At 40.1% G+C, this 27,193-nt stretch overlaps 2 protein-coding genes across 2 annotated transcripts; one reads left to right on the top strand and one right to left on the bottom strand.

Moving 5' to 3' along the window:
* Nucleotides 1-21,342: 21,342 nt before the first annotated feature.
* LOC109209124 (putative ubiquitin-like-specific protease 1B) lies at nucleotides 21,343-22,313 on the bottom strand. The gene is made up of 3 exons (XM_019372312.1): nucleotides 22,266-22,313; nucleotides 21,654-22,162; nucleotides 21,343-21,571 (listed from the first exon to the last, which is right to left on the bottom strand). The coding sequence occupies exons 1-3, from the start codon at nucleotides 22,311-22,313 to the stop codon at nucleotides 21,343-21,345; spliced, it is 786 nt and encodes a 261-aa protein (XP_019227857.1).
* A 1,324-nt stretch (nucleotides 22,314-23,637) lies between these two features.
* Nucleotides 23,638-26,477, top strand: LOC109209123. Its single transcript, XM_019372311.1, has 4 exons — nucleotides 23,638-24,039; nucleotides 24,243-24,676; nucleotides 25,193-25,690; nucleotides 26,153-26,477. Exons 1-4 carry the CDS (start codon nucleotides 23,638-23,640, stop codon nucleotides 26,475-26,477), a joined length of 1,659 nt encoding a protein of 552 aa, XP_019227856.1.
* The last annotated feature ends 716 nt before the right edge of the window (nucleotides 26,478-27,193 follow it).

Here is a 27,193-nt window from a genome sequence, read left to right as displayed (position 1 = left end):
GCCGGTAGTGGGGACGACTCCACCTCCCCCACAGCTTCATTATCTGGGGAGAGTGCAGGCGGAGATGAGGAGGAGGTGCAGGAAGCTGGGGGTGGTGAGCCTCAGGTGGGAGGCATTGCTCGAACTAGGAAGCCCGCTGTGTGGGAAGATAGATTTGTGAGTGAGATAGCATACCACAAGTTTAGGGAGTGGTGGCCGGTGAGGCACTTGATAATGGAGAGGAGTTTCATTGACAAGGATTTACTACCCCACAACCCTAACGTGCAGAGGCAGTTTAGGACTAGAGTGGGCTGGGAAATATTTATGGAGCAGTGTATAGAGGCAAATGAACATATGGTCAAGGAATTTTATTGTAATGTGGCCCACATCGTCAAGGGTTCCAAAGTGACCAAGGTTCGGGACAAGAAGGTGTTGTTCGACGGGCAGTCTCTGAATGATTATTTGGGGTTCAATGAAGAGGACGAGACTCTATATCTAGCGAAGTTGGAGATGGGCGAGGGGGTCCGTCCATGGTTAGGTCAGTACCTGGAAATCCCAGGTACCGTTCCTGAGTGGTTGACTGTAGGGGTGAAAATACTGAGGAGGACCCTAAACTTTGAGTCTCGGGGTTGGTTGACTTTTCTGTGCAGTCGGTGGACCCTACTACCTATGACCAGACCATCCCTCTCCACCGGGCTGTATTGGTTGCTTCTATCATGGCAGGATACCCCATCAATGTGGGGAACGTGATGACCCGCATTATCTCCTTAGTGGGTGCAGAGCACAACAGGAACTATCCTTACCCCAACACCCTCTCTATGTATTTCCGGGACTTGGAGGTGGAAAAGAAATCCTATGATGTCAAGGCCAAACCAGTAGTTCCATTTTCACGGCATAGTTTGAAGGGGCTAGAAAACCCCAAGGACAAGAACTACAAGGTACCTGCTTCTGCCCCAACTGGCCAGTCTGAAGAGCCAGTTGTGGTAGAGGCCCCATTTGAGCCTGCCTCCACTACTGCGACTATGCCTCCAGGACCTTCCACTTCAGCTGACATTCCTCCAGGACCCTCTACTTCAGCTGGCCCGGAGATTCCATCTTCCCGGGCCCATCCTATCACTGCCCACCGGCTGAGCCAGACGCTTCAGAGCCTGAACAACTGGATGTATACAGCTTCATCCAAGTTGTCTACCTTGACCTCCACCATTGCAGCTCAGTCAGCTCCTCAGCCAGTACAGGTCCCACAGTCCATTGAGGATGCATTGAATAAGATTCTAGAAAACCAGGAGAAGATTCTCAATACCCAGGCTGATTTGGTAAAGGCAGTGAGTTCACATGGCAAGGCTCTAAAGGAGCTTGCCAAGGAGCACAATAAGCTGCGCAAGACACGGGCCTCCAGGGAGTCCGTGAAGGAGTTGAGGGCAAATGTGGATAGACTGAANCTAACAAGTGAAGCTAGGAGTGTGGTGTCATTTACTAAGAAAAAGCATTTTTCACAAGGTTTCGGTACACCTCGGGCAATCATTAGTGATGGAGGATCGCATTTTTGTAATAGAGCTTTTGATACCTTGCTATCCAAGTATGTTGTCAACCACAAAGTCTCTACACCTTATCATCCTCAAGCAGGTGGCCAGGTTGAAGTGTCCAATAGGGAGATCAAGAGTATTTTGTCCAAGACCGTCAATGCCAATAGGACCAATTGGTCTAAAAAGTTAGATGATGCTCTATGGGCTTACCGGACCGCTTACAAGACCTCGATTGGTATGTCACCGTATCGGTTGGTGTTTGGGAAAGCATGTCATCTACCAGTGGAGTTGGAGCATAAGGCCATGTGGGCCTTGAGGAAGCTTAATCTTGAGTGGGATGTTGCAGCTAATCTTCGTGTTGAACAACTCAATGAACTTGATGAATTCTGGTTCCATGCATACTCTAGTTCGTCCTTGTATAAGGACAAGATGAAGTACCTTCATGACAAATATGCTCGTGGAAAGGAGTTCAAAGTTGGTGATTTGGTCCTCTTGTTCAATTCTCGTCTAAGGTTGTTTCCGGGAAAGCTGAAATCAAAGTGGAGTGGACCATTTGAAGTTGTATGTGTGACCCCGTTTGGTGCTCTAGATTTGAAGAACAAAAGTGGTGAAGTCTTTAGGGTGAATGGGCACCGTGTCAAGCATTATCTTGGGAAGTTAGATGATAGCCATGTGGTGGTTGTTGTTAATTTGAAATGATGTGATGATAACCCGCATCGTGCCGCAACGTTAAATCAGACGCTTCTTGGGAGGCAACCCATGTGTTTTTCTTTTTGTTTTCTTTGATTTTTCTTGGTAGTTTAGGTTTGATTTTTGGACTAATGGTTGTGAGATGTTGCAGGCGTTGTGTTGATGCAGTGCAAAACATTTTGGAAAAATGAACAGTCTCTGAAGTTGCCAGTGCGGCCGCATTGCACTTTGTGCGGTCCGCACTGGTGAAGGCCAAGTGAGGTATTCTCTTAAGTTTGCCACTGCGGCCGCATTGCATTTAGTGCGGACCGCGGTGGACCTCCGTGGCCGCGATTCATTTTGTGCGGACCGCGGAGGTTGCCTTCTTAGACTTCTTCTGAACAAACCAAGCGTGGTCCGCGGTCCGTTTTGTGCGGCCGCGCTGGTAGGTAAGACTGGGTCCCACACCTTTTTCTATAAATAGACCTCAAGGGTCTCCTTTTACCCTTTTCGCACCCTAAACTCTCAGAGACCAAAAATTTACTGTTCATCCTATCTTTTCCCATAAATCATTGCTTAGATTGATTACTTGCACTCCATCTTCACATCTAGTAATATTTTATTCATTCTTCTTTACAATTTCATTTTTTGTTTCATTTACAGTATCTCATAGCTTCTTCTTCTTCCCACTTTTCTCTATTTGTTAGCTTAGGTTAGTGTAACTTTAATTTTTGTGTGCCTAAGGACTATTATTAACTGGGTAAATTGAGTAGGGACAAAGTTAGGTGAAAACTTGAACAATATTGCAAAAATTAGAAACCCTAACTCAGTGCCTTGAATTTGAACCCTCTGCGGACCACGGTCACTTTAGTGCGGTCCGCGCTGATCCACTGCGGTCGCGATACCACTTTGTGCGGGTCGCAGTGGATAGATTCAGAGAAGTGGATTTCTAGACCCTGCCCCAATTCGGATCGCGGTGGCTTTTATGCGGTCCGCGGTGCCTTCAGTGCGGCCGCACTCATTTTTGTGCGGGCCGCGGTGCACTATTTCTGCAACCTTTTTCTGCAACTTTTGGCTTCTGTTTTGCAATTCATTTTCCACAACTGATTCACTGCCTGTGCTGATACTAACAAAGCTAGATATGTGTGATTGCAGATAATGGTTAAACAACGAGGAGGCAAAGGATCAAAACAACCCGGGAAAGGTGATTCCTCCCGAAGGGGCAAAGGAAAGAGAAAAGTTAAACTCACTCCCCAAGCTCGGGAAAACATAAAGAAAACCCAAAAGCTGATAAAAGCCGCAGATAGAGCTGCTTCCCATTCTTTGAGGAGTGAGTATGTGCCCTCCCAAGACATCTCCTCAGACTCAGTCCTGACTCATATCGTCACCGACCTTCGATTGACTGATGATACTCCTCCACCATCACCCACTATCCGAAGGCCAGTCAATATCGTTTCTGAGTCGTCTGAGGGCTCAGCAGCCGGTAGTGGGGACGACTCCACCTCCCCCACAGCTTCATTATCTGGGGAGAGTGCAAGCGGAGATGATGAGGGAGATGAGGAAGTACCGGAGGGTGGTGAGCCTCAGGTGGGCGGCATTGCCCGAACAAGGAAGCCCGTTGTGTGGGGGGATAGATTTGTGAGTGAGATAGCATACCACAAGTTTAGGGAGTGGTGGCCGGTGAGAAAGTTGATACCGGAGAGGAGTTTCATTGACAAGGATTTACTACCCCACAACCCTGACGTGCAGAGGCAGTTTAGGACTAGAGTGGGCTGGGAAATATTTATGGAGCAGTGTATAGAGGCAAATGAACATATGGTCAAGGAATTTTACTGTAATATGGCCCACATCGTCAAGGGTTCCAAAGTGACCAAGGTTCGAGACAAAAAGGTGTTGTTCGACGGGAAGTCTCTGAATGAATATTTGGACTTCAATGAAGAGGACGAGACTCTATATCAGGCAAAGTTGGAGATGGGCGAGGGGGTCCGTCCATGGTTAGCCCAGTACCTGGCAGTCCCAGTTACCGTTCCTGAGTGGTTGACTACGGGGGTAAAAATACTGAGGAGGACACTAAACTTTGAAGCTAGGGGTTGGTTGACTTTTGTTTGCAGTCGGTTGGACCCTACTACCCATGACCAGACCATTCCTCTCCACCGGGCTGTATTGGTTGCTTCCATCATGGCTGGGTACCCCATTAATGTGGGGAATGTGATGACCCACATTATCTCCTTAGTGGGTGCAGAGCACGACCGGAACTACCCTTACCCCAACACCCTCTCTATGTATTTCTGGGACTTGGAGGTGGAAAAGAAGTCCTATGATGTCAAGGCCAAACTAGTAGTTCCATTTTCCTGGTATAGTTTGAAGGGGCCAAACAACCCCAAGGACAAAAGCTACAAGGCGCCTGCCTCTGCCCCAACTGGCCAGTCTGAAGAGCCAGTTGTGGTAGAGGCCCCCTCTGAGCCTGCCTCCACTACTGCAGATATGTCTCCAGGACCTTCCACTACTACTGACTTGCCTCCAGGTCCTTCTATATCAGCTGGCCCGGAGATTCCATCTTCCCGGGCCCATCCTATCACTGCCCACCAGCTGATCCAGACGCTTCAGAGCCTGAACAACTGGATGTATACAGCTTCATCCAAGTTGTCTACCTTGACCTCCACCATTGCAGCTCAGTCAGCTCCTCAGCCAGTACAGGTCCCACAGTCCATTGGGGATGCATTGAAGAAGATTTTAGAAAACCAGGAGAAGATTCTCAATACCCAGGCTGATTTGGTACAGGCAATGAGTTCACATGGCAAGGCTCTAAAGGAGCTTGCCAAGGAGCACAAGAAGCTGCGCAAGACACGGGCCTCCAGGGAGTCCGTGAAGGAGTTGCGGGCGGATGTGGATAGACTGAAGGCAGACCAGCTGCCTTTGGACTTATTGTTTGAGGACCCAGCTCCAGCAGCAGTTCCAGTAGCAGCCACAGATCCGGAGCAGACACAGAGGCCTCCGAATAGGAGGAGGAATATCCCTAGAGCAGATGATGCCATCATCCAGTTGGCGGACCCACCGGAGGCTTCCTCCAGTCAGCCACCGAATGTACCAGAGCCAGAGCCAGTACACGTCCAATCCCAGGTCCTAGCAGCTGAGCAGCAGGAAACCGGGAACCAGTCTGAGGTTCCCGAGCATACCGAGGACCCAGGGACCACACATGCTCCTATGCAGACGGACGAGGCTTAGGGAGTCTTCATATCCTTCACTTATACGTTTTGGTGCTTATTTTGTTAGTTGGCATTGGGGACAATGCCAGCTTTTATTCGAGGGGGTGCGCCCTTCATTTTTGGGATGACTGTATATATTGATACTATTTTATGCTTTCTTGATTTTTCATTTGGTCTGTATATAATCTTGCATTTAGTTACTTTTATCGTACTTTTTATCTTTCCTTTGGTCTGTATATAAAGTTACATCATTGTATATAATGCCCCGTTGTATATTCACTCCCCTAATGTACATATTCATTTTATTTTCTATTTTCACAAAAAGTTTTCATTTTTAGCTTCTTATATAGGCTCGTAGCCTTTTGTTTTTCTTCGGACATTTTAATAAGCCTTTGGTTTTCTTAATGCCACGGTTCTTTCCAAAGGTAGAGTTTTCTCTGAACCGGGTGGCTCTTCCCAATGATAGATGGCGTGACAACCTTCTTAAGGGTTCGAGTCCGTTTTTGTTTTTGTTTTTGGTAGTTTGTAGTTAAGGGTACCTCAAGCAAAGCTTCACTTGGGCCTAGCAAATTTGCCTTTGATCCCATGGTCAAAGACAAATTGTTGTGTTTAGGATGGTGAAAGTCGTGGCTTTGAGACTCTTGTGTTGACCGATAATCATCAAGTGGTTTTTCGGGACCATTATGTGCTCAAGTCGTATCTAAGGTCGTTGTGGGCCCTCGACTCGATGTCTTTAGCAATCCCTTAGCTCGTGTGGTGAGAAATCGAATTGCGAGTCCAAGTCCCGAGCCATTGGTCTAGAACTTGCCCTGAATGTTTGTTGAGGCGAAATCTTAAGTGAAATTTGACTTGGGAAGTGATTATAGGCTCTTCTTGATCCAAATGATAGTTGAACAAATTCCATATCCTACCAATGATATGATCCCTAGTTAACCCTTTTGAGCCTTAGACCTTTTTTCTTTCAAGAACCATGTTACAAGCCTATACCCATTATAAAAGATACCCTCTCTTGGCACCCGATCTTTATTGAGCACATGGCAAAAGTATAAGTTTGGGGGGAGAGACGAGGATTGCAACAAAGTGGTAAAAAAGCACAAACGTGAAGAAAAGGAAAGGCAATGAAAAAGAAAGAAAAGCAAAAAAAAACAAAAAGAAAGTTCAATGTGAAAAAGAATAAAAAGGAATTCAAGAAAAGCAGTGAAGAAGAAAGAAAGGTGTGGAAAGTTGAAAAAAGGAGAAAACGTTTGAAATGCATAAGAAAGAGTGACAATGCGTCTCCCTAACCCCTTGAAAAGAGGTGAAATGACTCAAAGAGTCAAGTGAATTGTGCCAAATCAATCAAAAGAAGTGCTTAAAGGAAGATGGAACCCACTTAGACCAAAACATTTCCTACCCTGAACCAAAAGCCTTCACAATGACTCCACAAAAGCCCTATATGATCTTGAGTTGAATGAAGGTTACATTAGTGGATACTTACATAAGGAGCAAGCATATGGTACCTAGAGCCGAACTTGTGACCTTTCCTTGAGAGGGATGAGTGAATTCCCATTAACCTCGTTTTGTGTGCCACTATTCTAAAGGTGAGGTGTGCTTAGGGAGAGTTGAGGATGTGTGAGTTTGGGTTCCACAATGACCAAAGTAATTGAAAGAGTTCTTTGATGTGTTGAGTCAACTCTTGATGCTCTTGTGTCGCACTTAATCCATGGTTGCTCAAAGTTTAAATGCTGTTAATGATTCATTCGTATTGAGTGTAATTGTTAGTCCCAATTGAGGCTTGTTGAGGTTACTTTAGGATAGCTGGAAATTCTTGGATTTTACCTTAAGGGATGGGTCTTATTTTGTTTGCTTGAGGACAAGCAAAAGCTTAAGTTTGGGGGAGTTGATAACTAGGGATTTTAACGTGTTTTACGCTCCTTCTTGCTTATGCTTTGGTTATAAATTGTTACAAAATAGCCCCAAAAGGCTCATAAGTGTGCTTGATTGCAGGTTTGATTGACAAAGTGACGAAATGTCAAAGATCGGCTCAAAGGGAGTGAAACCTGCTCAAGTATCAAAGACAAGGCAAACTGAGGGCAAAAAGGCCTAGTGCGGCCGCATTCGACTTTGTACGGTCCGCACTAGGTAGATTTAGAGAGATGGCAAAACCAGGCTTCAGGAAATGCGGCCGCATTACACATTGCACGGTCCGCGGTGAAGGCTCCGCGGCCGCACTACCACTTTGTGCGGTCCGCGGAAGAGAGATTCAGAGAGTTAAAATTTGCCATGGTTCAAGCTGTGCGGTCCGCGGTCATACTTGTGCGGACCGCATTTGAGACCTCCGCGGCCGCGGTTCTACGAGGTCCGCGGAGCCCAAGTTCAGAGAGCCCAGATTTGAAGTTCAAGAGCCTAGTGCGGCCGCGGTCCATTTTGTGCGGCCCGCACTGACCCCGCAGGGGCATTTTTGTCCAATTTTTCCAGATTAGTATAAATAGAACCTTTTTCCATTTTTAGGGTATCAGTGATTTTACTTCAGCAGCTGCGCTCGTGAGAACTTCATCTGTAGCCATTTTTGGCATCTTAGCTTCAAATTAACAATAGATTCTTGTATTTTACTTTATTGCTTATTAATATGTCTTCTTTTTCATCTATTTCTCTATTTTCTTGTTCAAGCATGAGTAGCTAAACACATTAGCTAGGGTTGTGGCTCAACCCTAGTGTGCGTAATTGATGGGTGTTGTGATTTAAGGTTGGATTGACTATGGGTGTTTGTATTTGGGCCAATTTTATGGTTTAACTTATGAATTGGTGGTTGCAAACACTGGTTTGTGCTAAGTTGACTTGGCTCTTCTTGAGAAAGAGAGCCTAAGTCTCCAAAATTGACCCAACAAGGAATTAGGATGGACTCAACAGAATTGATAGTCCCAATTAAAGGGTTAAACCTCGAGAGAGTAATTACCCGACTTGAACCCTAGTTGCTTGAGCTAATTTGCCTACCCATTTGGTCTTGAGGGAGTCAATTGGGCAAAATCACTCTCTCTACCGAGAGGTGTGAGAGTAGGTAAAATTGTGCAACGGTTATACATATTTCTCCAATCATGTCAATCAAGCCTTAGAAACAATTACCCGTCAATTAGCCACCTAGGTGAAAGTCACTACCCTAGTGCCACTCAATCCATTAGATACAAATCTTAGCAATTATCTCTTCGCGTAATCTAGTTTCAATTCTAATTGGTAGTTTTATAATAGTAGTTTATAAAAGAAAACCCAAAAATGTTGGAAGTGACATTTGGAACAATTACACGATTCTAGACTAGATAGATACATCAACTCCCTTTCTAGCTCCCTGAGGAATTCGATCCCAACCCTCATATCGGGTAAAGGCTATTGCGACCCTCTCTTGCTACCTTTTATTGGTGCGGAGTTGGCTGCGATCAATCTACGACCGTAAGAGAGAATTATGCGGTCTGCAAGGCCCAAGCTGCGGCCGCAAGGAAAAATGTGCGGACCACATATCCTTATCCTACAAGCATGTTTCAATTGTGTTTTCTAGAGTGTCCTTGTATGTCTGAACTTGAATTGCAACTAACAACTACCTTTGCTTGGTACAGAAAATGGTTCGATCTAGAGGCAGAGGCGACACTTCTAAAGGGAGGGATGAACCTTCCAGGGGTCGAGGCAAGAGGGATTTACCTCCCGGCATATAAAAGATAATTACAAAGAAAGCTACAGCCGACAGAGGGAGAGGAGTAGATCTCTCCGAGTCGAGCTCTTATGTCCCGTCTAGGGAACCATCAGAGGGCAACTCAACCTCTGTTCAAGAGCAGTCGGTTGTCCAATAAAGGCTGCCACGGAGATATCAACTCAGGGACGAGTCGTCCTCATCTCATAGTACTTCCAAGGGTTCGGAAAGTGCTAGTCAGGCTTTTGAGCCTTCCACTGCACTATTCCGTGAGGCACCAGATACGATAGTTCAGGACGTCCCCGATGATGGCAGAGGGGGAGATGCTATTGCTGCCTGCCTTGGAAGATCGAAAAAGAAAGAGGTCTAGGAGGACCGTTTTATTAGTTTGGCTGCCTTCACCAGCTTTCGCACTCGGTAGCCAGCGAGGTCGCTCACTCTTGAGCAACAGTTTGATTTGAAAGATTTGGAGAAGTATAACCTAGCAGTGTTGAAACAGTTTAGAGAACGCAAAGGGTAGATGTGGTTTACCCAGAGCGTGGTGGATGCTAAGGAGTACCTTGTCCGGGAATTCTACGCCAATAACGTGTTTATCAAAAAGGGGACAAAGGTGACGAAAGTGATGAGAAACCTCAAAGTGCGATTTGATCAGCACACATTGAACACGTACTTGGGATTTGATGATGTCGAGCCCATAAAGTACTTAGCGAGTGTGCACTTGGGGATGCAGCTCATCTTTGGTTAGCGGACATTCTAGCTACACCAGGACCACCACCACCACAATGGATTGCAGCAGGGGTGCCTATCCACATGAGCACTCTGAGTTTCGAGGCAAAAGGGTGGAAAACCTTTGTCTGCAGCAGATTAGACTCGAGTCGGGATAAGATTTATCTTCTGATTCCTCGGGCAGTTCTAGTTGCTTCTATCATGGTCGGGTACCCTATCAATGTGGGTGTCGTGATGCCGGCCAACATCTCTGTAATTGCTCCGCAAGAAGATTCGTCCTACCCGTATCCCAACACTATTATAGAGTACCTCACGGATGCAAGGGTGGAGCCAAAGGATTATGATACAAAGGTGCAGCTGAAGAAGCCTTTCTCATGGTACTCACTGATTGATACGAACAACCCTAAGAGAAAAGGTCAGTCGTCTACCACCACAGGCTAGTCTGATGAGCCAGCGGTGGTAGTTGTAGAGGCAGTTGATGTTCCATCCACTCTGGCCGAGCCTTCCTCTAGTGCCACAGCTATGCATCCACCATCATTTTCAGTTCCTTCTACAGTTCCTGCCACAGCTTCCACCTCGGCTTATAGGCCGGTGCCCATTCGTACTGCCCCACTTTCAGCGCTGCGAGTCTCTCAGACTTTGGTGAGCCTCAACAATTGGATGCAGACAGCCACTGCAAAGTTGTCTGACTTATCCAGTACTGTTGCAGCACAATCTTCTATTTAGGCACCGCAGGTTCCCCCGACAGTTGAAGAGACATTGAAGAAGCTCCTGGAGAACCAAACTACTATTATCGCTACTTTGGTACAACATGGGTCAGTGATCGAAGAGCTGGGAAAAGAAGTAAAGAAAATGAGAAAGTCCAAGGCCATCAAGAAGTCAGTTGACAAGCTCCAGAGACATGTGACCAAGATTGCAACAGCCGGAGATCTTCCCTTTGACATGCTAATTGATCCAGGTCTTTCAGCACCATCAGCCCCATTAGCACCGTTGGCACTAGCTGGCCAGTCTGAGCAGCCAGATCTGGCTAACGACACTGTCGAGGTAGTGTGTCAGATTTTCACCAACCCAGCCACTCCCAGAGTTGAGGATGATGAGATCCAATTGGATGAGCTTGAGGGCGGTGACATTGCTGGGGACACAGAGATGTCTAAGGAGCCATAGGGAGTTTTCTTCACTCTTTCCCCTCTTTTACTCTTATTTTGTTAAGCATTGGGGACAATGCTTATTTTTATTCGGGGGGTGGAGTTTATTTGATCTTATTTGATGATTCTGAGACATTTAGCCTGTAAAAACTTGATACTATTTTTTTTTCTTTCTCATTATGCATATATTCTCTCTCTTTTCTCACTATGTATATATATTCTCTTTCTCTCTCATTATGTATATTCGTTATGCTTTCAATAGTTTTTGCTTTGTAGCTTCTTTTTGTTTGTTTCCTTACTAGTTAGTGTTTGATTTAGTAGCTTGGTTTTGATTTAGTAGCTTCTTTTTATGTTCTAGTAGATAATAAGCCTTTGGTTTTCTTAATGCCACGGTTCTTTCCAAAGGCAGTTGTTGTGTGAACCAGGTGACTCGTCCCAACGATGGATGGCGTGACAACCTTCCTAAGGGAATGAGTCCGTTTTGTGTTTAGGTAGTAATAGTAGTAGTAATGAATAAAAAGACCTAATTAAGTCAAGCTCGAAGAGTCAAACATGCTTCATTTGGCACCAACACATTTAACAGCGTGCTTATGGTTAGAGACAAGGTTTAAAAGGAAATAGCTCTAGTTAGTGACTTTGTGACTCTTGTGTTGACTTTGGTACTATCAAGTGGTCTAATTGGACCATAGTGATCTTCAATCTTGAATGTGGTCGTTGTGGGCCGTCGACTCTATCCTCTTTAACAATCTAGTTACGTGCGGGGTGAGAAGCTTTGTTGCTAGTCCAAGTACCCGTGCGAAGGGTCTAGAACCTGCCCCGAATGTGTTTCAAGGCAAAATCTTAAGTTTTGCTTGGCTTGAGAAGTGATCGTAGGCTTTCCTTGGCCCGTTTGAGTTTTCTATTGTCTTCCAATGATGTCATCCCTAGTCACCCCTTCGAGCCTTTAGCCTTTCTCATTTGAAAACCGTGTTACAAGCCTTTACTCGTTCTATCGTGACCCACTCTTGGCACCCGAGCTTTCCTTAACACTCATGTGAATCAAATGGCTAAAAACATAAGTTTGAGGGAGAGACAAGGAAATTGAAAAAAAGTATCAAGGCACAAAAAGAGAAAAGAAATGATGAGAAGGGAAGGCAAAGAAAAGAAATGAACAAAAAAGAAAATGCAAGAAAGTGAATTAGTGGAAGAGTTGAAGGGATTCAAAGAGGGATCCCAAACATGGAGAAAAATAAATGCAATGAACAAGAAAGAGTGATGTTAAGTCTCTCTAGTCCCCCGAGGAAAAGAAAGTACCTCAAGGAATTGGCAAAGTTCGAGCCGAGAAATGAAAGATGGAGTGCTTAAGGAAGGTGTAACCATTTACCCATATATCAAACCCTAATCCAAAAACCTTCATTACATCCCGAAATAAGTCCTACATGATTTTGAGCCGAGTGAGCTTACTTTAGGGGTGATCTACATGAGGGGCAAGCCTATAGTACTTGAAGCCGTACTTGTGACATTCTCTTGAGAGAGATGAGAGAACCTTCCATAAATCTTTGAATTGAGTGCTAAATTCTTAAGTAAGCTTGAAAAATGGAAAGTAGAGGAGGAAGAGTTTGGAATCCACCGTGACCTATAAGATAGAGCGAGAGTCCTTGATGAGTAAAGTCAACTCTTGATGCTCGAATGTTCACATTAGAGCTATATATGCATAAGTGTTTAACTTGTCGCCTTGTTGATAATGTATGAGTGGTGTGGGTGACTGTTGGTCCCAACTGAGGTGTGAATGGCTCACCCGTGGCTAGCTTTAATGACCCTTAACTGCTGGAGGTGGGAACTAATTTATTTGCTTGAGGACAAGAAAAGACTTAAGTTTGGGAGAGTTGATAAATGGGAATTTTGACTGCTTATTAGCGCCTTTTAGCTTTTGTTTTAGCCTAAAAGCATTGAATTATATTGCCGAAACTGATGAAATTGTGCAAAATTACAGTAATGATGGAAGTTGAGCTCCCGAGATGAAATCCGACTCAAAAAAGAGTTTTCAAAGCACAAGGCAATGAAAGGAACATAAGCATAAATGTGCGGTCTGTAGAAGGAATTCTGCGATCGCAAACCAAGAAGACAACTTTAGCAGACTTTTGCGCAAAGTGCGGACCACACATGAATTATGCGGCCGCAAAGCTGGGCTAAGCGTTGAAGATCAGAGAGTCTACAAAAAGACCGAGTCCAGAGCCTTGAAAATTGTGGACCGCACAAGAATTGTGCGGCCGCAGAAGAATGCCTTGCGGTCGCAGTCCTAATTGTGCGGAACCCAGAAGAATTGCCTTGCGGCTGTAGAGCTCCAGTGGGGCATTTTTGTTCGAGATTTTCAGCGTTGTATAAATATACAAGTTTTACAAATTTAGGTCAAGTTTGAACATCTGACAGTACTGTAGCCGTTTTTCTTTGCCTCTTTAGGAAGTTTTAGCTTATTTTGGTGTTTTAACATTAGATTTTTTTTGTTTTTAATCTTCCAATATGAGTTTTATTAGTTTTTCTTCTTTTTTTCTTTAATACCCACTATGAGTAGCTAGATTTTTACTGGATTGCGACCCAACCCTAGTGTGTAAACCTTATGGGTGATTAATTTTATGCTTGTTTATGATTGGGTGCTTCTTATTTAGCTTAGTTCATGCTTCAATTGTATAATTGATGGTTACAAACATTGATTCATGCCTATTTAACTTAGTCTCTACTTGAAAAAGAGGGACTTAGTCTAGGATAACTTAGCTAACAAGAAATTGGATCAATTGAGAGATTGATTAACCTAATTAAAGGGTTCAACCTAAAGATAATAATAACCCGACTGGAGCTCTTACCAACCATTTTGGTAGATACCCATTTGGTCTTGAAAAAGCCAAATTGGGGAAAATCACTCTCTGACCGAGAGGTATTGAGTGGGTAATGTAGAGTTGTGAGCTATAATATACCCTAATCAACAAAACAAGCACTAAAGTCTTTATCCCATTAGGCAAGCACCTAGGTCATGGTCACAGCCCTAAGCTTTTTATATACTTGGAAAACCTCAAAAACAATTATCTCTAGTCTTCTATCTTTAATTTGCAATCGTTAGATTAATATTAGATATAGAAACAAAAACCTTATTGTGAAAGTGCAATCTAGATACTTCTCATTCCGATATATACTCCTAGCTCTCATCTTAGTTTCCTTTTTATTATTGCATATGACCGTGTCATATCTCTTTTGAGGTGTGCATTTGGACGTGATCAAAGGAATAAGCCTATAATCAAGATGTTAGAGGACATAAGAATCAAGACCATAAACCTTTTAAGAGAGAATGAAGAAGAAGTTAGGAGTTGGAGACATGATTTCAGTCCAAAATACATGGAACTGTATAATGAGTACATGCAGATTGCTCATACAGCGTGGGAAGTAAATGCAAATGGGCAAAATGGCTATGAAGTTACAGAAGGATCTGACAAGCATTGTATTAATTTGGCTGTGAAGAAGTGCACTTGCAGGTAATGGGACCTTACAGGAATCCCATGTCCACATGCTATTAGAGCTATACTTCACAACAATAGTGAGCCAATGACAGAAATCAACTGGTGGTATAGCAAGGAGGCATTTCTGCTGACTTATAAACACAAGATCCAGCCTGTTAGGGAGAAAAGTTTTGGAAGATTGAACCATCTCAAGTAATGGAGACACCGGAGTTTGTGAAGTTGGCTTGCAGACCTAAGGTTAAGAGAGATAGGCAGAAGGATGAGAGAAATAAAAGGCAAGGAATAAGGTCACAATCCAGAAAAGGAAGAATCATGACTTGTAGAAAATGTGGAAAAACAATTATGGTTAGGTAATTATTTTTTACAATTTGAACTTCGAAGCATTAAATTTTTAAATGCTAGAACATATTTATATCTTCTAACTTGTTTTTTTAACAGCAACCAAATGAAAAGAAACGAAGAAATAGTGGAAGAACTAAGCAGGTTGCCACCAATTCAACACCTAAAGCAACAAAATCAAAAGGAAAGCAGCAGAGGAAAAGGCCAAAATGTTTGATAGATCATGAAACTAAACCAAGTCAGGACAATTCAGCACCTCAAGTTGAACATGATTTCAATTGTTCAGCACCTCAAGTCACTCAACCAAGTCAGGACAGTGGTCTTAGGTTCATGCCTACACCTGGAGTTAGAGGTATTGGACATGAAGAAGATGTTTTGCTTAGGCCAAGAGTTATATCAGAAGTAAATACAAGCATCAGGATGAGACAGCATGTACAAATACCAGCTAGAACAAGGTCAATCAACTTCACTTGTAATCACACTGGTGTTAGTGTAATTTTGAAGAAAATTGAATTTCGTTGCACCAAATGCTTTTCTTACGTAGCTCCCTTTAAATCGACTTTTTTCTCTGTACCTATTGCTTCCTCCGTTTTAATTTATGTGAATCTATTTTCTTTTTAGTTTGTGTCAAAAAGAATGATCTATTTTTATATTTGGAAACAATTTACCTTTATGCAATGATTTATAGTCACACAGACTATATGTGCCTTATTTTACACCACAAATTCAAAAGACATTAATCTTCTTTCTTAAACTTCGTACCCAATCAAATGAGTTCACATAAATTGAAACAGAGGAAGTACTTCTTTATGCTTCTTTTCCATATTTTTTGCGTTCTGCAATTGGAAGTGTATACAAGCCTAAAGAATCACCATAGTTAGTCCGCATTATTATAGTCATCAACCTATGCAAATTTTTTGGTACAAAGTATACAATATAAGCTTAAATTGTTACTAAGAATTGATAGTTAGGCGACGTAGCAAATTGCAGTATGCGGGTAGGATGAGACGGGGTTTTTAGTTGGTAGTTTGCGAAATATTGAAACGAAAGAAGTATTTAATTTAAGAAAAAAAACCAAAAGAAAATTAAACGCACCGAATCATGAAGCGGGTAATATTAAAATGAGGAAAATTAAATAACTTTATAAAATCTTGAGAAATTTAGCAAAGTAGTGAGATAATTTGGGGCAATGTGCACAAATAGTCACAAAGAGCACCTGTCTTTACTTTAAAGCCAGTGTTTTAAAATTCTTTAGTCTTTAGCCACTGGTTTGATAATCTTTTACCTGATTGGACGAAAATACCCTTCTGCTACAACTTATACCTACACTTTTATTAACGATCATGCAGCAGCAGTAACTAACTTCAGCAGCAGCTTTTCGACTGTGATCGCTATAGAATTGCAGAAGCTTCTCTTCCGATTTGAAACTGTAGATTTCAACTTTCTCGTCCAAAAATCGACATAAATTTATAGAAAGTTATGCTTTTCTGTGTTTCTATTGATTTTTTTTCGTTACTACAAATTTGATGCTAGGAATTCATTTTTTTTTTTAATTTCTGGATTGATAATGTAAAGGACATCGCGTCCTTTGATAATTCTATAAAAATTGAGCACAAAATGTTTAAGGATTTGGTGTCATGATCGTTGTTACTAATATTAAGGATATAGTGTCCTGATTTTCCAAATTGAATTGACAAAGTTAAGGACACAATGTCCTTAACTTTTTTGCTATTCTTTTGAATATTAAGCACATACTGTCAAAGTTTTTCAAATTGTTTTGAAAAAGTTAAGGACACTTGGTCCTGAAGTTTTAGTTTGAAGTTGAAAAGTTAAGGACACTTGGTCCTGAACTTTGACTTACATGTTCAAAAGTTAAGGACAGGCAGTCCTTAACTTCAAGTTTCAAATTCAAAAGTTAAGGACACTACGTCCTGAAGTTTGAGTTTGAAGTTGAAAACTTAAGGACAGTTGGTCCTGAACTTTGACTTACATGTTCAAAAGTTAAGGACAGGCAGTTCTTAACTTCAAGTTTCAAATTCAAAAGTTAAGGACACTACGTCCTGAAGTTTGAGTTTGAAGTGGTCCTGAACTTTGACTTACATGTTCAAAAGTTAAGGACAGGCAGTCCTTAACTTCAAGTTTCAAATTCAAAAGTTAAGGACACTACGTCCTAAAGTTTGAGTTTGAAGTTGAAAAGTTAAGGACACTTGGTCCTGAACTTTGACTAACATGTTCAAAAGTTAAGGACACGCAGTCCTTAACTTCAAGTTTCAAATTCAAAAGTTAAGGACACTTGATGTCCTGAATTTCCCATTCTCTTGACTTGCAGGATGGAAACAATATGCATTATAGTTGCTTTTAATGGTAGATGGACTGAAGACTATAAGTATCTTGATCATCAAACAAAGCTTGTTCTAGTACCTGAGGCAATTCAGTTTCAAGATTTCATTAAACAGATACTTGAAGTTATTGAATTGGATAGAGACAAGTTTGAAGTAGTGATATGGTTTGATATCAACCTTGGAACAAGCAAGGGAATGCTTGTATCCAAAGATTTAGATCTTCACACATGTATTGAGTTACTAAAAAGTCATTCACTCTTCAAGGGATGTCGTTTCATTGTTGATATTTCGGAAAGAGTTTGTGGATCAACAAGTGCCTCTGAACATGTCAACAGAGAAACTCAACATGACAATCAAAACAAATGCCAACAGATAATGGAAATAGATATGGTTGAAGCTCAACCAATAACTGAAGAGGCGCTTCAAATATCTGATTCTATTCAAGTAGAAGGACAAAGCATTATAGAGATTGACAACGAACAAGCTTTGGGTATTCAAGTCTTAAGAGTGCACCGGTAATAGAAGAAGTTGCTGAAAAACGTCTACTCAACTAACTAGACGAAGGTCAAATTTGAAGAAAAAAGAATCCCCAACTACGATATTAAGAGAAAATGCTTTGTTAGATGAAATAAAAGTGGGATCAATATTTGACAAAAAGAAGAGTATAATTAACTGTTTTTCGAATATAGCAATTAAAGGACATTTTGAATTCAAGGTTGTTAGATCAAGCTCAACAAGATATTCATTGAAATGCAATGATGACAGGTGTCGGTGGAGAAAAATCATGACTGCTCTATTAACACTATGAAAGCTGATCAAAGGCATGCAACTTCAAAGTTGATTAGTGGTTATATTATCGACAATCTTCGAGACCCAAGGTTTGAAGTTACACCAGCTTTTGTCATGGCAGAAATGCAAAAATTACATGGACTAGACATTGGGTATCACAAGGCGTGGCGTGCTATTCAATGTGCTTCTGCTTTAATAAGAGGAACTGTCATGACCCCAGTTCGTCCTCCGTGAACTGTCGTGACGGCACCTAGTCTCTACGACTAGGTAAGCCTAACAATGCGGAACATAAGCAAAACTTGCGGAAGAAAGAATCAAAAACCATAAATAACCAAAATAAGCGATATATAAAATGCCGCTCGGCATACACAATACTTAACTTCTCAATACCAATACATACTCCCAAAACCCGAAAATACAAGCTAAGAAATACTACATAGCTCTGACGCCGGAATGTCTAACAAGAACAGAAAATACAGAAGGGCTAAATACTAATGCAGGAATAGAAAGAGACTCCTCGGTCTGCGGACGCGGCAGATATACCTCGAAGTCACTAGAGCAATCGCCTCACCTCATGGGTGATAGGACTGGATAGAAGTACCTGGATCTGCACATGAAAAACATGCGCAGAAAGGGCATGAGTACACCACAGCGGTACTCAGTAAGTGCCAAGCCTAACCTCCGTTGAGTAGTGACGAGGAAGGTCAGGGCCCTACTGAGATAAAAGAAATACGAGATAAAATAATATAGAATAAGGCAATATAACTGAGTGCAACAGTAAGAGATAACCAAAATAGAAGAACAACAACAACTAGAACAACGACAGATAATAACAGAAAGGAAAATACAATTCAATGCAGAGATAACAACCGGAGGTCTACCAGGATCCCGTCCTGTATCCCCAAATGTAAATACTCAGTGCAGGGGAATCTCCCAGGTGCATTCCCGTAGTCCCAAATATAAATATGTAGGGGAATCTCCCGGAATACCACATCCGTAGTCCCAATATAAATGTGCAAGGGGATCTCCCGGAATACCATATCCGTAGTCCCAATATAAATGTGCAAGGGGATCTCCCAGAATACCACATCTGTAGTCCCAAATATAAGTGTGCAGGGGATCTCCCAGAATACCACATCCGTAGTCCCAAATATAAATGTGCAGGGGGATCTCCTGTAATACCACATCCGTAGTCCCAAATATAATTGTACAGGGGGATCTCCCGGAATACCACATCCGTACTCCCAAATAAACAAACAAGGTGGATCTCCCGAAATACCACATCCGTAGTCCCAAATAAACAAACATCAACAACACGAAGAATACACAATTTAATTCAAATTCCATATCAAGGTAAAACAGGTATTTCTAGCCTAGCATGTTGCACATAATCCAAATAAGACATTTTGAGCAAGTAAATCAATTAAGTCAATTAGACATGCTTCTCTAGACTAACAACATACTTAAATTCCAAGTAGTGTAAACAAGAAAGGAAAAATACAATTAAGGCTATTTTTAATGAAAATAGGATTTTTCAACAACTAGCACAACTACGCGCTCGTTACCTCACGTACAAGGCATTTCAATTACCACAATACCAATCCTAAGGGGAGAGTCCCCCACGCAAGGTTAGACAAGCCACTTACCTCGAACCGGCTCAATAATCAACCCGAAACCATGTTCTTGCGACGAGTATAGCATCCACAGCAGCTTGTAGCCCAGTTTAAAATATTTCACATTATATAAAAAATGTGAGGATCTCGTCCTTAACTCTGAATCACAAGTATTTGCACATTATGCCAACTGAAATTTTTCATTTCCTTTCTTTCTTCTTTTAAATAATTTTCGTCAAACAAAATCACAATATATAATTAACCCTCATACCGATAGGGCATATAATTAAGAATTGAATTTAATTATCCTCAAATCACATCAAAACCCACTGTAGTAAGTAATAGAAAGTCACTTTTAGCCTCACAACTATTTTTAGTGACCAACGCATAATGATAGAAATAGCTATCTCCATATAATAACCCAACATGAGTATTCACGTAAGTAGATTTCAGGATTATGAAGCTCACTCATGAGTGGAGAATATTAAGAGGACTTGCCTCGATACTCAGAACCGAATCGATTTAATGAAATTGTTACTTTATAATCACATCGAGATCGTACTTGTAATGATACCATCTGGTGTAGCGACATCAGCCATACCATAGCAATTATATCAATGGGTCGGCCCCCACCTCTTAGGCGCCATCTNGCCACCAGGTAGAAGGCAGAAGAAAAGGCATATTCCAGCTACCAAGTCATCAAAAATAACATTCAAATGTGATTGTTGCATAAGAATTGGTCATAATAGAACACCTTGTATATATTCTCCGGCAGTCCATCCATTTTCAAGAAAGCATAGAGAATAGTAGATATATCCACTTATGTTTATCGACTATTTTAAGTTTTTGCTATAAATTGGATTCATTTAGATTATTCTTATTTGAGCAGATGTCTGAATTTTCAAAATTTCTTTCTGCTTACGTTCTTTTTGTTTCTTTTGAGTTCAAAGTTCAAAAGTTAAGGACAGACAGTCCTTAAGTTTGACTTACAGGTTTAAAAGTTAAGGACAGGCAGTCCTTTTGTTTGACTTACAGGTTCAAAAGTTAAGGACTCCTTAACTTTGAATACAAAGTTCAAAAGTTAAAGACAAACAGTCCTTAACTTTGAGTTCAAAGTTCAAAAGTTAAGGACAGACGGTCCTTAAGTTTGACTTACAGGTTCAAAAGTTAAGGACAGGCAGTCCTTAAGTTTGACTTACAGGTTCAAAAGTTAAGTTACAGGCCTAACTTTGAGTTCAAAGTTCAAAAGTTAAGGACTGTCAGTCCTTAACTTTGAGTTTCAAGTTCAAGAGTTAAGGACAGGCAGTCCTTAACTTTAACTTACAAGTTGAAAAGTTAAGGACACTTGGTCCTGAAGTTTGAGTTCCAAGTTCAAAAGTTAAGGATTCAATTTTAAAAGTTGAGGACACATATTCCTGAACTTAGACTTTCAAGTTCAAAAGTTAAGGACACTTGGTCCTGAAGTTTGAGTTTCAAGTTAAAAAGTTAAGGACACTTGGTCCTGAAGTTTCAGTTTTAAGTTCAAAAGTTAAGGACACATGCTCCTGAACTTTGACTTACAAGTTCAAAAGTTAAGGACACTTGGTCCTTAACTTTGAATTTGAAGTTCAATTACACTTGAACCTGAACTAATACTTACAAGCTTAATGGACAAATCAATACTTGACAGAAACAAAGAAATTAATAACATGATGCCTTCATATTACTTCTAAAATTATAATTTTGCATAGCTGTGACAAAAAATTATGCTATGCAAACAAACTAAAAGTGCCTTTTTGAGGAATTTACAAGATATTTCAGAATTCATATGGATTCTTTACAGCAATTTTTTACAAAAAATCAACCACAGCTAACTTTCTTTACAACTAACTACAGCTCCTTCGGACAACAAGTTTCATTTTCACTATCATAGTCATCGCCAATATTTTCTGGTGGTGTATCATAACCAGAATTTTTTTCCACTTTCCATGTGCCCAAAGATTTGCTGCAAGTTCTTTTCTAAAGTCTTTTATGTCTTCAGGTTGGAATTTCTCCACATCCTTTCCCATCATCAACAACTCCACATACTTGATTAGGAATGCACCACAATCAGTCCTAAGAAAGATGTAAGATATGGAGTCAACTAAACAATAAATCTAAAGTACATATAAATTATATAACAAATAACAACACGTACGATCCAGTTTGGTATGGTGATCTTTGCCACTGAATATCAAATTTGTTGAATGCATTTCCAAAAGAATTGTGATGTTTCTCAAACTGTGAGGACTTTAACAACTGGGGGATCATGCGTGCATACATTTCAATGTGATTCATTCCTGCCTCATATGGCTCACTATATATGGAATCATACACATTAATCTTTTTCTCATTCAAGTCCAATACCCCCAAAAGAAAATGTGTCACATCATTATCATCTTCTGAAGGAAGCCGACATGGAAAAAAGATTTTGTCAACCTCTGTCCAAGCAATTCCACATCTACGACTGTCGCCCCACACATATGGTGTTAGAAACAATTGATTATCACCCCACGAAAACTCATCTGCAACATCTTTATTGAAATCCTTATACACAAGCACCATATAGTTATCAAAAAGTATATCTGTAGTTGTGCAACGAAAAGGATGGTCGCGAGGGTGGTAGCATTCCTTCTTTCTCAGATAATATAGGGCAATGTCAATATGCTTCATAAAAAGGAAAAAAATAAAATAAATCCATCAGTCATATAATAATTAAAAAACAATAAATTAAGAATAAAGAAAATAAATGCCTTGCGAATTATCAAACCTTATCATCAAGTTCAAAGCTACTACCTGAAAGCTCAAGGAAGAACATTTTGCTACTGATATTTTGATGATACAATTTGTATGGATTCTTTCTCACACCATTATCATCAGCATATATATCAGTTTCTCCCCTGAAAATTTTGAAAATATCAAAGTTAGAAGGTAGTCCTGAACTTAGACTTTCAAGTTGAAAAGTTAAGGACACTTGGTCCTGAAGTTTGAGTTTCAAGTTCAAAAGTTAAGGACACATGGTCCTGAAGTTTGAGTTTCAAGTTCAAAATTTAAGGACACATGGTCCCGAACTTAGACTTACAAGTTCAAAGTTCAGGACACTTTGTCCTTAACTTAGACTAACAAGTATAAAAGTTAAGGACATGCAGTCCTTAACTTATAGTTCCAACTTCAAAAGTTGAGACACTTGGTCCTGAAGTTTGAGTTTCAATTTGAAATGTTAAGGACACTTGGTCCTGAACTTCAAGTTTTAAGTTGAAAAGTTAAGGACACTTGGTCCTGAACTTCAAGTTCCAAGTTCAAAAGTTAAGGACACTTGGTCCTGAACTTAAACTTTCAACTTCAAAAGTTGAGGACACTTGGTCCTGAACTTAGACTTACAAGTTCAAAAGTTAAGGACACANACTGCAGGAACAAGTGTCCTTAACTTTGACTAACATGTTCAAAAGTTAAGGACAGGCAGTCCTTAACTTCAAGTTTCAAATTCAAAAGTTAAGGACACTACGTCCTGAAGTTTGAGTTTGAAGTGGTCCTGAACTTTGACTTACATGTTCAAAAGTTAAGGACAGGCAGTCCTTAACTTCAAGTTTCAAATTCAAAAGTTAAGGACACGGCAGTCCTTAACTTCAAGTTTCAAATTCAAAAGTTAAGGACACTACGTCCTGAAGTTTGAGTTTGAAGTTGAAAAGTTAAGGACACTTGGTCCTGAACTTTGACTAACATGTTCAAAAGTTAAGGACAGGCAGTCCTTAACTTCAAGTTTCAAATTCAAAAGTTAAGGACACTTGTTCCTGCAGTTTGTTTTCCAAGTTCAAAAGTTAAGGACACCTGGTCATTAACTTTGATTTCCAAGTTAAAAAGCTAAGGACAGTTGGTCCTTAACTTTGAACACCAAGTTCAAAAGTTAAGGACACTTGGTCCTTAACTTGGTCTTGAATTTACAGTACTTGTTCTTAATTATACAAGGATTGCTCTATAAAATATGTCCTGAGTTTCCCATTCTCTTGACTTGTAGGATGGAAACAATATGCATTATAGTTGCTTTTAATGGTAGATGGACTGAAGACTATAAGTATCTTGATCATCAACCAAAGCTTGTTCTAGTACCTGAGGCAATTCAGTTTCAAGATTTCATTAAATAGATGTTTGAAGTTATTGAATTGGGTACAGACAAGTTTGAAGAAGTGATATGGTTTGATATCAACCTTGGAACAAGCAAGGGAATGCTTGTATCCAAAGATTTAGATCTTCACACATGTATTGAGTTACTAAAAAGTCATTCACTCTTCAAGGGCTGTCGTTTCATTGTTGATATTTCGGAAAGAGTTTGTGGATCAACAAGTGCCTTTGAACAGGTCAACAGAGAAACTCAACATGACAATCAAAACAAATGCAAACAGATAATGGAAATAGATATGGTTGAAGCTCAACCAATAACTGAAGAGGCGCTTCAAATATCTGATTCTATTCAAGTAGAAGGACAAAGCATTATAGAGATTGACAACGAACAAGCTTTGGATATTCAAGTCTTAGAGACTGCACCGGTAATCGAAGAAGTTGTTGAAAAAACCTCTACTCAACTAACTAGACGAAGGTCAAATTTGAAAAAAAAAAAGAATCCCCAACTACGATATTAAGAGAAAATGCTTTGTTGAATGAAATAAAAGTGGGATCAATATTTGACAAAAAGAAGAGTATAATTAACTGTTTTTCGAATATAGCAATTAAAGGACATTTTGAATTCAAGGTTGTTAGATCAAGCTCAACAAGATATTCGTTGAAATGCAATGATGATAGGTGTGGGTGGTGTGTGCGTGCTTTCAGAATTAAAGATTCAACACTGTTCAAGATAGTAAAGATTGAGAAATATCATGACTGCTCTGCTAACACTATGAAAGCTGATCAAAGGCATGCAACTTCAAAGTTGATTAGTGGTTACATTATCGACAATCTTCGAGACCCAAGGTTTGAAGTTACACCAGCTTTTGTCATGGCAGAAATGCAAAAATTGCATGGACTAGACATTGGGTATCACAAGGCGTGGCGTGCTATTCAATGTGCTTCTGCTTTAATAAGAGGAACTCCTGAAGAGAATTATGAATTATTATCTTCATACTTGTATATGATGAGAAGTAAAAACCCGGTAACATATACTAACATAAAGATAGATGACAACAACAGGTAAACAATCAAAAAGAATTTATTAGTCTGTTTTATAAACATTAGGACATGCTGTCTTTAACCAGTTAAAAAGTTAAGGACGTCCTGTCCTTAACTTTCATGTGTGCAGTCAAAAAGTTAAGGACATTTGGTCCTTAACTTAGAATTGCAAGTTATAAAATTAAGGACATGGTGACCTTAACTTTTGACCTTGTTAGTCTAAGTTAAGGACTCCATGTCCTTAAATTTTGAACTTTGAACTCAAAGTTAAGGACTGCATGTCCTTAACTTTATAACTTGTAACTCAAAGTTAAGGACTGCATGTCCTTAACTTTATAACTTGTAACTCTAAGTTAAGGACTGCCTGTCCTTAACTTTTGACCTTGTTAGTATAACTTCAGGACTACTTGTCCTTAACTTTTGGCCTTGTTACCTGAACTTCAGGACTACCTGTCCTTAACTTTTGACCTTGGTAGTATAAGTTAAGGACTGTCTGTCCTTAACTTCTGTTAACCTTGTTTTATACTGTATTTTCAGGTTTCTTTATATGTTTTATGCATATGGATCATCAATATCTGGTTGGAATCATTGTAGACCAGTGATTGCTGTTGATGCAACTTTTTTGAAGTTAAAATTTCATAGTGTTTTAATGATTTCAGTTTCAAAGGATGCAAATAACCAAATTTTTCCACTAGCCTTTGGAATAGCAGAATCTGAAAATAACAATTCTTATGAGTGGTACTATAGTGAGCTTCGCAATGCAATTGGGAGCCGTGAGAATTTAATTTTTTTATCAGACAGGCATCAAGCTATTGCATATGCCATCACAAAGGTATATCCTGAAAGCCACCATGGGATTTGTATCTATCATTTGGAGCAGAACCTAAAGCGAAGAAAAGTGAAAAGTGAGGTCATAAAACTTTTTCAAACAACTGCAAGAGTATACAGGCGCAAAGAATTTGATCTTTACATGTCAGATATAGCAAAAGTAGATAAGAAGACTTATGACTACTTGATGGAAGAACCACCAGAAAGGTGGGCACGTTCTTGTAGTCCACGACGAAGATATGACATGCTCACAACGAACATAGTTGAGTCAATAAATTCTGTCCTATTAGAAGCAAGGGAGCCGCCTATATTAAGAATGATGGATTTCATTCAAGTGAAGCTACACCGTTGGTTTTATGAAAGAAGAAATGAAGCAGAAGGAACTTTTTATGATGTTTCTTGTTGGGTAGAGGAGGAATTGAAAAAAAAGATAGATTTAGCATTTACATTGAATGTAAGTATTATATTCTATGTTTAGGTTATATTTTAATATAATTTAACATAATGTACTAACTTATAATTTTTCAACTTTGAAGGTCTTCCTTGTTGATTCATGGCGTTCTAGAGTTGAAGAAGAAGGAATAACTTTCTTGGTGGACTTAAACAAAAGAACATGTGATTGTTTTCAGTTTCAATTTGATGAATTACCATGCATACATGCAATTGCAGCTATCGAGAAGAGAAACATCAAGAAGTCCAACTTTTGCTCGCACTGGTATTAAAAGAATCTTGGCTAAAAACATATGAAAGACAAATACATCCTGTAGGACATACTGATTCTTGGATTGTACCAGAGAGTGTTAAGTCACAAATTGTTAAACCTCCAGATTTCAAAGTGCCACCAGGTAGAAGGCAGAAGAAAAGGCATATTCCAGCTACCGAGTCATCAAAAATAACATTCAAATATGGTCGTTGCAGAAGAATTGGTCATAATAGAACAACTTGTATACATTCTCCGGCAGTCCATCCATTTTCAAGAAAGCATAGAGAATAGTACATATATCCACTTATGTTTATCGACTATTTTAAGTTTTTGCTATAAATTGGATTCACTTAGATTATTCTTATTTGAGCAGATGTCTGAATTTTCAAAATTTCTTTCTGCTTACGTTCTTTTTGTTTCTTTTGAGTTCAAAGTTCAAAAGTTAAGGACAGACAGTCCTTAAGTTTGACTTACAGGTTCAAAAGTTAAGGACAGGCAGTCCTTAAGTTTGACTTACAGGTTCAAAAGTTAAGGGCATCAGTCCTTAACTTTGAGTTCAAAGTTCAAAAGTTAAGGAATGTCTGACCTTAACTTTGACTTACAAGTTCAAAAGTTAAAGACAAACAGTCCTTAACTTTGAGTTCAAAGTTCAAAAGTTAAGGACAGACGGTCCTTAAGTTTGACTTACAGGTTCAAAAGTTAAGGACAGGCAGTCCTTAACTTTGACTTACAGGTTCAAAAGTTAAGGACAGGCAGTCCTTAACTTTGAGTTCAAAGTTCAAAAGTTAAGGACTGTCAGTCCTTAACTTTGAGTTTCAAGTTCAAAAGTTAGGGACAGGCAGTCCTTAACTTTAACTTACAAGTTGAGAAGTTAAGGACACTTGGTCCTTAACTTACAGTTCCAAGTAAAAAAATAAGGACACTTTGTCCTGAAGTTTGAGTTCCAAGTTCAAAAGTTAAGGATTCAATATCAAAAGTTGAGGACACATATTCCTTAACTTAGACTT

Source organism: Nicotiana attenuata, unplaced genomic scaffold, assembly GCF_001879085.1.
Source record: "Nicotiana attenuata strain UT unplaced genomic scaffold, NIATTr2, whole genome shotgun sequence".
NCBI classification, from domain to species: domain Eukaryota; kingdom Viridiplantae; phylum Streptophyta; class Magnoliopsida; order Solanales; family Solanaceae; genus Nicotiana; species Nicotiana attenuata.
This window is presented reverse-complemented; position numbering and strand designations above follow the sequence as displayed.